Here is an 11,025-nt window from a genome sequence, read left to right on the forward strand (position 1 = left end):
AATGTTAAGTTCAATTTTGTCAAAATACTCATCTTGTCTAATTCTCACGCAGGCCCCTTTCATTCTTTGGGAAATAAGCCACCACTCCATGGCTCACTCTCTGCAGGTCCATCCTAACCATGGGATGTGGTTGCAATGGAAGCTGCTCAACTGGAAACTTCTCAGAACGTGGCGCAGGGGCGGGGACAATCTTATCGGGATCTCTTCTGTTTGGGGTCAGGATAACAGGTGACGTTTGGAGGCTGATAAGGCCGGTTCCTGAGGACTTGTGCTGTATATAAGGAGCAGCTCCTGCCTGCTGCTGTTCGCCTTCCACCCATCTTCCCCTCTCTGGAGACTTGGGACCCGGGAAGAACCATGAAGTGGCTGCTGCTGCTCAGCTTGGTGGCGCTCTCTGAGTGCCTTATCTACAAGTGAGTGTGGGGGACACGGGGCACGGAGAACAGCATCCGAGGGGCTGCGTCCCTTCACTCACACTGTCACACTGTCTTTCTTCCCTTATATTTGCATCTTCCCTTCTGCCTTCATACGACTCCTCGCTCTCTTCCACTCTCTTGAATCTCCTTTCTTGTCTCTCTCTCTGTCCTTTTGGAGAGGTGGAACTGAGGACATGCCTAACAGCCCAGGACCTCTGGTCCAGCCTGGGTTTGGGTCTAGCTCCATCACTGGCCCGGGCGACATTGGGCAACCACTGAATCTCTTTGCAGTAGTGTAGAAAAATGGGAGCATCTCCCCTCTTGACTTCCTTCCTTCTTCCTCTCTTGGAGCAGCTTCCTTTACCTCAGGACCTTCCATAGCACCCCATGAGCAGACTCCTTCCCTAATTACACTTTCTCTTCCAAACCATCCCATTTGCAAATGCTCTGCCACAGGGTTCCGCTTGTCAGAAAGAAGTCCTGGAGGAAGAAGCTGGTTGAGCATGGCCTGCTGGAGGAGTTCCTGAAGACGCATACCCCCAACCCAGCCAGCAAGTACCTCCCCAAGGAGGATGCCACCTTGGCATACACCCAGTCCCTGGAGAACTACTTGGATGTGAGTGCATGGGCAGGTTGGGGGGAGGCTGCAACGAGGACTCGGCCCAGAGGAGAGAGGGGGTCCAGTGTTCTTGGAGGATGGACCAGGGCTCTGAGCCCCAGGCACTAATGCAGGGGTCTGCTCCCTGGATCTCACAGGCACAGGGAAGGCAGGAAAAGTCACATTTAGACATGTTTCTTTCATTCATTTCTTCATTCATTCATTCATTCATTCAGTGTTCATGTATGCAGAGCACCTCCTTAGTGTCAGGCACTGTGCTGGGCCCAGGCGAGGCAGCTGGAAAGAAAAGCAGGCACAGCCCCTGCCCTCATGGGGCTCACTGTCTAGTAAGGAGAGACAGACAATCATCATTGAGCCTCACCATCCATGAAAAGTACAGCCAGGCCGAAGGCTATGCAGTGAAGGTGACACTGTAAGGGGGTGGCAGGTGGCGGGCAGGGACACCTCCCCAGGGCAATGAAGGAGAAGGGGGGGTCCTGGACAGGAGAGAGTCCCAGAGAACAGGACGGCTTGTGCCAGACCCTGGGACAGCAGGGAGCAGCGTGCATTTGAGGAAAGGAGGACCGTGTTCTGGGAGAGGAGAGATGGAGGGAGGGAGGAGCAGAGAGAGGCCTGAGGTGGGGGTGGCTGGAGCCAGAGCAGAGTCTCTGAGGAGGGTCTGCATCCTCATTGCCACTGAGTCATCTTAACCAGGGGGGTTGACATGATCAGTGTGGAGTCTCAGGAAGATCTCTCACTGTTCTATTTGGGACCCAATGGCAACGCCCTGCCCTTCAGTAGATATTGTGTGTCCCTGTGTGAATGGCACAGGGTCAACAGTAGGAAGAAATGTTGTCTGTCGTTAAGAGCTTACCCTATGAAATCTACCAGACCAGGTGCAAATCTGAGTTCCACTCCTTCCGAGCCATGTGACCTTGGGCAAGTCATTTAAATTCTCTGAGTGAGCCTCAATTTCCTCGTCTTTCAAAGAGAACCACGAATATCTACCACCAGAGGGTTGCTGTGAGTAGTTAATGCAATAAAGTTTTCTTGGGAAGAATAGCAGAGGGAGCAGCTCTTGGTAAGAGCTTGGTAAAGTTAGCCCATTTATTCACTTAACAAATATTTATGAAGCATCTACTATGTGCCAGACATTCTGTGCAAGGAGCTGAGGAAGCACTGATGAAAAAGCACAGATCCTGGAGCTTCTATTAGAGAGAAGAAGGCAAATAAGAGACAAATAAACAAGTATGCATGACAATGTCACATAATGAGATGCGAGGCAAAGGAAAATTGATTAATTAGAGTAACGGGAAGAGGAGGAATGGGGGAAGGGCAAATTTAGATGAAGTGGTCAGGGAGGGCCTCTTGGTGGAGGTGATGTTTGACTAGAGCTCTGAATGACTGAGGAGAAGGTGCCAGCCAAGGAAAGATCCAGAATTAACATTTTCCTAACACAAAGAATAGCAAGTGGAAAGGCCCTGGGATGGGGATGAGCTTGTTGACATCAAAGAATATCCAGACCAGTGTGGCTAGAAAGCTGAAAAGGGAGACAGGGCTGCCACTAAGAACAAAAATCCTGACAATGTCCTTTCTCAAAACCTTTGGTATACACCTCACTTTAGGAACAAGTTATCTCCAGAAGTTTCCATCTTTAGGTGACTTCTTTATCTCCAGATCGATAATTTACTGAATGAGCATATAAGCACTACTCTGCTGGGTGCTATAAGGTTCCGTCCTGTCCTCTGAGATGGTGTGTTCTCTAGGATGGCAAGACTGAGACATTCAAGAGGGGACCGTGGATTGTGATTAGGTGTTAATGGTGCTTAGAAGAGAACAGTCAGAGGCTACCAGGGATGCAATCAGGGAGGACTTCAAGTAGGAGGGGAGGCCAGGCTGCACCTTGAAGGACGGAAGCATTGGACAGGGAGAGAAAGGCAAGGAGAGCAGTGACGGGAGGTGAGCTGAGGAGAAGCCCCAGGGGAGGCCCTCCTCCCTGGGATCCCCAGGATGGGGAGTGACCTGTGCTGTCCCCATCCCGCAGGAGGAGTACTTTGGCACCATCGGCATCGGAACCCCCGCTCAGGAGTTCACCGTCATCTTTGACACTGGCTCCTCCAACCTGTGGGTGCCCTCCACCTACTGCCACAGTCTTGCCTGCTGTGAATGCCTGGTGCTGCCCGGGGCCCCTAGCACCCACTGACCTGGGAGCCCTGAACGCTCAGGGACTTCAGATAGGTCTGATTTCAAGCTGCTGGAGTCCCTCAGGGAGTCTCTCAACAGGCACTTCCTGAGTACCCACTATGTGCCCAGCACTGGGCTTAGGTGTCCTGGGGATAGAAGGGGAATCACGCAGGGTCCCTGCGCCCAACGGGTTCAGTCCAATGGCAGCAAGCAGCTCTCCTGAATAACCACAGCACAGGAGAGCAAGGTGGGCCCAAAGCGAGCCAGGGCTAAAGGGCTACAGGAGACCCAGCTGGGACACGAGCCTGACATGAGAAAGTGGCTCAAAATCATGACTGAGCTGAGCGATGATCTCACCTTGAAAAACAATCATCGGTTTACTGAAGAAAGGACTTTGTCATTGGAAGTCATGGACAGCACTGCAAATTCCTTCCTCTTCCAGGTTTCTTTCCCCAGTTTTTTTCTTCCTCTTTTTTACCTTGAGGAAGATTGGCCCTGAGCTGACATCTCTTCCAATCTTCCTCTATTTCGTATACGGGTTGCCACCACAGCATGTGGCGGTGTGTTGTCATGAGTGGTATGTAGGTCCGCGCCCGGGATCTGGGCCTGCAAACCCTGGACCGCTGAAGCAGAGCGCTCAAACCTAACCACCGCACCCCCGGGCTGGCCCCCTGTGCCAGCTTTTTAACCTGACTCTTCATTCAGAGGCGGAGCCCGTGGAATCCTCCCCTCCATCACCTGAGCTGTAACATTGTAAAGCTGTGACCGTGACATTGCAGCTCTAACGTGGGCTGTACACAGGGTGCTGTGAAGGTGCTCATCCCCATGGGCAGCCCTTGGCCTGCTCTGCTCAGTGCTTGTCTGGGGGCCTTGGGAGGACCGTGGGGTTGGCTGGGGACCTTCCATCAGGAAGATGGTCCCAATTGGTCCACCCAGACAGGAATGGAACCTGGGAATGCTTGGGCTCCACAGTCTGGGGAAAAGGTCACATTTCTCCTCCAAAACCCCACCCAGAACCACGGCAGCCCACCCCAGAAAGACATCCCCAGCCAGGGTTCTCCCTCGACTTTTGGAGGTTGACGATGTCACTTCTTGCCCTCACAGATGACCACAAGCGCTTTGACCCTGAGAAGTCCTCCACTTACGAGGCCACCAGCGAGACTATCTCCATCACCTATGGCACCGGCAGCATGACAGGCATCCTTGGATACGACACTGTCAAGGTGAGCACCTGCTGGCTCACCACCCATCCTGCCTAGCCCTAGGGCCAGCTTCTGGGGACTGTGGGGGCCACAGTGCACCCCCCAGATCAGCTCATTCTAGCAATATGGGTCTCAGCAATCATGAAAGTAACCTGATTGGGGGAGGGAGATGCAAAAGTGGCCAAGATGTCACAGACATTTCTAGGTGGGGCAGTAGTGGGTAAGGGGGTGGCATGCCTGGAGCCAATAGCCAACCTCAGCGCCACCCAGTTGAATGCTATGGAGTGGGGGGAGAAGGTAGGAAAAGGCTCAGTTCTCTTTTAACACCTCATCCTCATTCTTCTCCCTCAACCTGTAGCCCCCACTGTTGTAAAACTCCACAAGGCCCCCCACTCCTTCAAGGGCCCAGCAGGGGTCAAGTGCTGTGATTTGCCTGGGGTCTTCTTTGCATCCAATCATCAGAAACGTGAACAAACTGTGTCCATCTGTTCTGCAGCCATTTCTTACACTTTGTCGCCAACTGTGGCCATCTGGAGATGAGCCGCAATGTTATTGCCAGCAGAATAACAAGCATTCCAACAGACGATCTGTCTCCCCTACTTCCAGCCTGGTGGCCTGGAAGCCGAGTCCTACAGGAAATGAACCAGGGACGCTTTGGGCCCAGGGCTGGTGCCCTGCAGGGCTCAGTAAACACAAGCTGATTGTGAACATTTGGTTCCCCCATCTCAGGTTGGAGGCATCGAGGACACCAACCAGATCTTTGGCCTGAGCGAGAAGGAGCCCAGCTTATCCCTGTTGTTGGCTCCCTTCGACGGCATCTTGGGTCTGGCCTACCCCAGCATCTCTGCCTCTGATGCCACACCTGTCTTTGACAACATATGGGACCAAGGGCTGATTTCTGAAGACCTCTTCTCCGTCTACCTGAGCTCGTAAGTCAGCCTGGGAGGTCATGGTCACCTGGTCCAGCAGAGGGCTGTCCTGGGCTGGGTGGGGTAGAGAGGGTCTTGGTCGGCAAGGGATTTGAAAGGGCAATGTCTAAGGCTTGAGAGTTGTAGCTTTGGAGAGAATGGTGCCAAGTCTTTCTCTCATGAACCGTGTTCATCCATCTTATTTTACCAGCGTGAGTCTTTGTCACCTTGACTTACACAACTCAAATGTCATTAGCCATTTGGTCTCCAGCACCAGTACCCTCATCATTGACTCCCCAAAGAGCACAATTTAAAAGGAATCAGCTTAAAACATGGGTCACAATTCCATAGCAGTGAAATAAGATTTGGTTGGGACATGTATCTTAAGCAATGAAACTTTTGAATGATGAACTCAAGTTTCTGTCATTCATTAACAAAATCTAGGTTCCAGTTGTGACTATGAGTTAATTCTAAGAATGAATAAAGAATAAACCTAATGTTGGTTTTGGATGAGTCGAGGTTTATGCAGGAATATAGGGGGGTGTCATCAGTTTTCCTGAGACACACAACTTTCCTCTTATGCTCTCATCCTCTTTTGAAGCCATTTGTCATTGTTGATGTTTTTCTTCAGTTGTTAACTGATCTTCTATAAAGTCATTGTGTCACATTGTACTGTCAGAGGTTCAGACGTTTACAGGAAAGTTGGTCTGGGGACTATTTTATCTGCGGCCACTTCCTTGGTGATTAATTTCCTTTACTTTTTCTTTCTTTTTTTTTCTGTGGGGTGCGGATATATCTTCTTTTTTTTATATTGCAGTAACATTGGCTTATAACACTACATAAATTTCAAGTGTACATCATTATATTTCAGTTTCTCTGTATATTACATCATGTTCACCACCCAAAGGCTAATTACAATCCATCACCATATACATGTGCCTAATCAGAGCTGTTGCCCTCCTACCTCTCCCTTTCCCCTCTGGTAATCACCAATCTAATCTCTGTCTCTATGTGATTATTTGTTGTTGTTTTTGTCTTCTATTTATGAGTGAGATCACACGGTATTTGGCTTTCTCCCTCTGACTTATTTCACTTAGCCTAATACCCTCGAGGTCCATCCATGTCGTTACAAATGGCCGGATTTCGTTTCTTATGGCTGAGTAGTATTCCATTGTGTACATATACCACATCTTCTTCCTCCATTCTTCCCTTGATGGGCACCTGGGTTGCTTCCAAGTATGGCTATGTGAATAATGCCGCAATGAACATAGGGATGCATGTGTCTTCATGCATTCGTGTTTTTGTGTTCTTTGGATAAATACCTAGCAGTGGAATAGCTGGATCTTATGGTAGTTCTAGTCTTAATTTTTTGAAGAATCTCCATATTGTTTTCCATAATGGCTGCATAAGTGTGCATTCCCACTAGCAGTGTATGAGAGTTGCCTTTTCTCCATACCCTCTCCAACACTTGTTATTTCCTGTCTTGGTAATTATAGCCATTCTGTTGGAAGCGAGGTGATAATGTCATTGTAGTTTTGATTTGCATTTTCCTGATAGTTAATGATGTTGAACATCTCTTCATGTCCCCATTAGCCATCTGTGTATCTTACTTAGAGAAATGTCTGCTGACATATTTTGCCCGTTTTTTAATTGGGTGGTTAGGTTTTTTTTTGTTGAGATATAGGTGATTAATTCTTATCATCATCCACATTTGCTTCCCTATCTAACCCGAAACTGCAGAGTTCAGAAAATGAATATTCCAGTAACAAGGAGGAAATTTACAACAGGAGTAATATACCACAGGAGGGCCCATTTATCCTCTTGGTCACTTAATATTCAAGTTGGCTCCTAAATATCATCTGCCTTTGTGTACTTAGATATTCCATGGGGGCCGTCTTATGTCTCCAATAGCTCAGGGTTTCTCAATCTCAGCACCAGGGACATTTTGGAGAGATAGCTCCTTGCTGTTGGGGCTGTCCCGTGCATTGTAGGATGTTTAGCAGCCTCCCTGGCCTCTACCTATTAGCCCGCAGCAGCACTGCCTACCCCACCCAATGATGACAATCCAAATTGTCCCCAGAGATTGGCAAATGTCCCCTGGGGGCAAAACTGCCTCTGGCTGAGAACCAGGGAACTATATCATCAAGTCCTTAACAGCAAACACTGTCACGCATTCACTTCTCTTGAGGTCCCCCTCAAGAGAGAGAATGTGATGAAACTCACACACTCTGGAACCAGAAAGACCTGGGTTCTAATCCTGGTTCTGGAACTCCCTGGCTATGTGACCTTGGGCAAGTCTCCTCACTTATGTGGGCCTGAGTTTCCTCACTGTAAAGTGGAAATAATAATCATAGTAACCCCTGTATGAGCCTTGGTGTGAGGGTTAAAAGAAACTGTGTCTGGCACACACTCCATGCAGCTCCTGGTGCTGGCAAGAGCCCAACCAAGGGCAGCTCTAGGATGCACACAGCAGGTCGTCAGTTGAATGTGTGAATTCCTGTCTTCACCCCTCCCCACTTTCCTTAGTGATGACGAGAGTGGCAGCGTGGTGATATTTGGTGGCATTGATTCTTCTTACTACACTGGAAGCCTGCACTGGGTGCCCGTTTCTGAGGAGGGTTACTGGCAGATCACCGTGGACAGGTGAGGTCGCTGTGGATGGGCACTGTCCTGGCATGGCCCCCAGATCTCATTTCTTTCTAGACTCAGAGTTAACTAAGCTTTCCAGAATCCCCCTGGAATAGCCAGCACAGGGAAAAGGACCCCAGGAGGGGAAGGTGGGAGTTGGCCAAGCCAGAGAGACCCCAAGAAAGCCACCTGCCTGGCGGAGGGGAGCTGCCAGGGACTCCAGATGCTCTGCAAGGATGAGACAGCCATGTTCCTTCTGATCCAGGAGACCAGCATCCCCGGGGAGAGTGGGATGATCCACCTTTCCAGAGGACTTGACATTTAGGGGACCTATGAACAGGCACATGCTCCTCCCACTCTAGGAAACATGTCACTTGCAATCTAGGGACAAAGCAAAAAGGAAAAGAAGCTGTTTCAGCCCATTCCTTCCCACCTTCCCATTCTGGGCGTACCTCTCCCCTATGTGGCCTCGTTCCGTAGCTGTTCCTCCCCCTCCTGGCTGCTAGGCTGACTCCAGGTTTGCCCAGGAGTGAGCACTTTCCCAGGACTAAAGACTTTCAGTACCAAAACCAGGACAGCCCTGGGTAAACAAGGACACTAGGTCCGCTCACGACTGCCTCAGCCATGCTAAAACTTCATCAGTTCCTCCCACGCCCGCCTCTGCACCTCTTGTCTCCATCCCTCCTTGCATGTCTTCCCCTCTGCCTGGGATGTCCTCCTCCAGATCTTTACCTCCTTGGCAACCTCTGGCTCTCTGCTTCCTTGTGAACCCTTCCCTGGTTGTTCCCCAGCACCACCAGCCTCACCCTGGATTGTGTTTCTGTTCCCCTGTCCTGTGCCCTGTTCAAGCTGCTCATCCTTCATGATAACTTAACTTTCCAGCTATACAGTGGGCTCCCTGCAGCCAGAAACCATGTGGCTGCCTCGTTTGGCATTTCATCTCCCATGCCTAGCACAGAATAGGCACTCAGTAAAGACTTGTTGAATAAATGAATGGATGAATGAAGGAGTGCGTGAAGGAGAGAAGTGTATATTTTATGTACTGGTCAATGGATGAGGAGGAAGGACTCTCTGGGGTTGCTTGGTTCCCCCTTCGGGTGATGTACCCCCTGGGAGCTCAGGGAAATCTTCCTTGCATCTCGCCTTCAGCATCACCATGAATGGAGAGTCCATCGCTTGCAGCGGGGGCTGCCAGGCCATTGTTGACACTGGCACCTCTCTGCTGGTTGGCCCAACCTCTGCCATTGACAATATCCAGAGCGACATTGGAGCCAAAGAGGACTTACTTGGCGAGGTAAGTCCAGCCTTGACTGTCCCGTTCTAGACCCAGGTGGTGGGTCTGCCATGCAGAAGGAATGCAAGCCCTCCTAACCCTCTCTCATTCCAGGGGGTGATCAGCTGCTCAGCCATCAACAGCCTGCCTGACATCGTCTTCACCATCAATGGTGTCGAATTCCCTCTGCCTGCCAGTGCCTACATCCTAGAGGTAAGGGAGCTCTGGGCCTCCCACCTAGATGTGCCTCCATAGAATGTGGCCACATACTCTCCCATTGAACAAGGGAAAATGCACTTCCAGAAGCTGAAGCTGACATCTGCTCTGGACAGCTGCCCAAAAAAGAATACATTCACAGCAAATGCATGAACGAGAATTTAGATGCAGCACCCCCAAGGGGAGCAGGGAGGCAAATACTGATGGCATGAAAAGGGGATGTCTAGTTGGACCCCTGAGCCATCTCTGGGTCTCAATTACTAGCCCATTGATTCTGAGCCAGTTGCAACCTCTCTCAGCCTCAGTTTCCTCCTCTGAGAGCTACAGCTTTCCCCAGGCTCAGAGTAGGGTGGCAGTAGTCACATGATATTGAACAGATCAACACTACAAGAGTTGGGCAGATGGTGATCCTAACTTCCATGGGGTTGGAGCTTATGAGGCTCCTACTTTCTCTACAAAGTACAAATCTTTAGTCAAAGGAGCCACAGGCAAACTTCTTGCCTTCTATGATAATACCAGGTGGAAAACTTGTTTTGTCCAGTGGGTCAATGTTATTCTGGTGCCCAAGCCCCTCCCTGTGTGATGCAGATTAATTAGTAGGGGATCAGGACTGAACTATGTTGGGGAGGGGTACAAAGCTCCCCAGGTGAATCTGATTTTCATCCAAGGCTGTGGGCAAGTGACCCAGTGAATGAAAAGAACTGACAGCTTGCCACTGGAAAGGATCAGAATAATCAGAAAAGCCTGGGTCACCGGGGCTTCCAAAATTCTCCCGGCAGCTGAGTTTCCCTTAATCCCTTAGCTCTATTGCTGATGTCAGGGCTTGTGCATCTGCCAGAAGCACTGGATAACGTCTAGCAATCCCTGTAAACCCAGAGTGCAGGGCAGAGCTGAGACAGGCAGACCCCAGGCTAGGAAGAGCCGAGTCCCCGGGCTAGAGCCAGGAAGCGCCTCCTTGCACGTGCCTTGCAGTGGACTGTCATCCTTGATGCTGATCCCCCAGTGCCTGTCACCGCTGAGTCTGTGTCCCATCTCCGGTTTTATCCTCCTTTTCTCCAGGAGGACGAGACATGCATCAGTGGCTTTGAGGGCATGGACCTCGACACCAGCTCTGGAGAGCTCTGGGTCCTGGGCGATGTCTTCATCCGCCAGTACTACACCGTCTTCGACAGAGCCAACAACCAGGTTGGCCTGGCTTCTGTGGCCTAAGCCTGAGTCTTTCCGGCCACTTCCCAGGAAGATCCGGCCTCAGTTCTCTGCCCTCTCTAGATGTTTGTAATTCTCCTGATTGTTCTTCCTATGGGATCCTGGAGGTGTGATCTTGGCCCTGTTCCCTCGCATACCAATCACGTAGAATAAAAGCACAACCTTCTGCAAAATTGTTTGTGGAGTTGCTTCTCTTTGTCCATATTTCTCCTTCACATCAGCAGGGTCAAAACCACCAGGGCCAGGGTGGGGGCAGAAATGACCACTTGGACAGCACCAGACACAGGGACAGTGGCAGCACTCACTTCCTAATAGAGCCGGGAAGAAAAATGGGCCTCAGCAGGTCTGGCTGGGAGCATCATATGAAGACATGGGGACCACAAATGCCTGGCCC

The 11,025-nt window shown here is 50.5% G+C and overlaps 1 protein-coding gene across 1 annotated transcript; it reads left to right on the forward strand.

Annotated features, from left to right (window-relative positions):
• The first annotated feature begins 357 nt into the window (after positions 1-357).
• LOC101389396 (pepsin II-2/3-like) lies at positions 358-10,634 on the forward strand. The gene is made up of 9 exons (XM_004437443.3): positions 358-413; positions 873-1,032; positions 3,059-3,176; positions 4,303-4,421; positions 5,130-5,329; positions 7,835-7,951; positions 9,086-9,230; positions 9,324-9,422; positions 10,485-10,634. Exons 1-9 carry the CDS (start codon positions 358-360, stop codon positions 10,632-10,634), a joined length of 1,164 nt encoding a protein of 387 aa, XP_004437500.1.
• The last annotated feature ends 391 nt before the right edge of the window (positions 10,635-11,025 follow it).

Source organism: Ceratotherium simum, chromosome 34 (genome assembly GCF_057802395.1).
Source record: "Ceratotherium simum simum isolate JZ-2026a chromosome 34, ASM5780239v1, whole genome shotgun sequence".
Classification (NCBI taxonomy): Eukaryota; Metazoa; Chordata; class Mammalia; order Perissodactyla; family Rhinocerotidae; genus Ceratotherium; species Ceratotherium simum.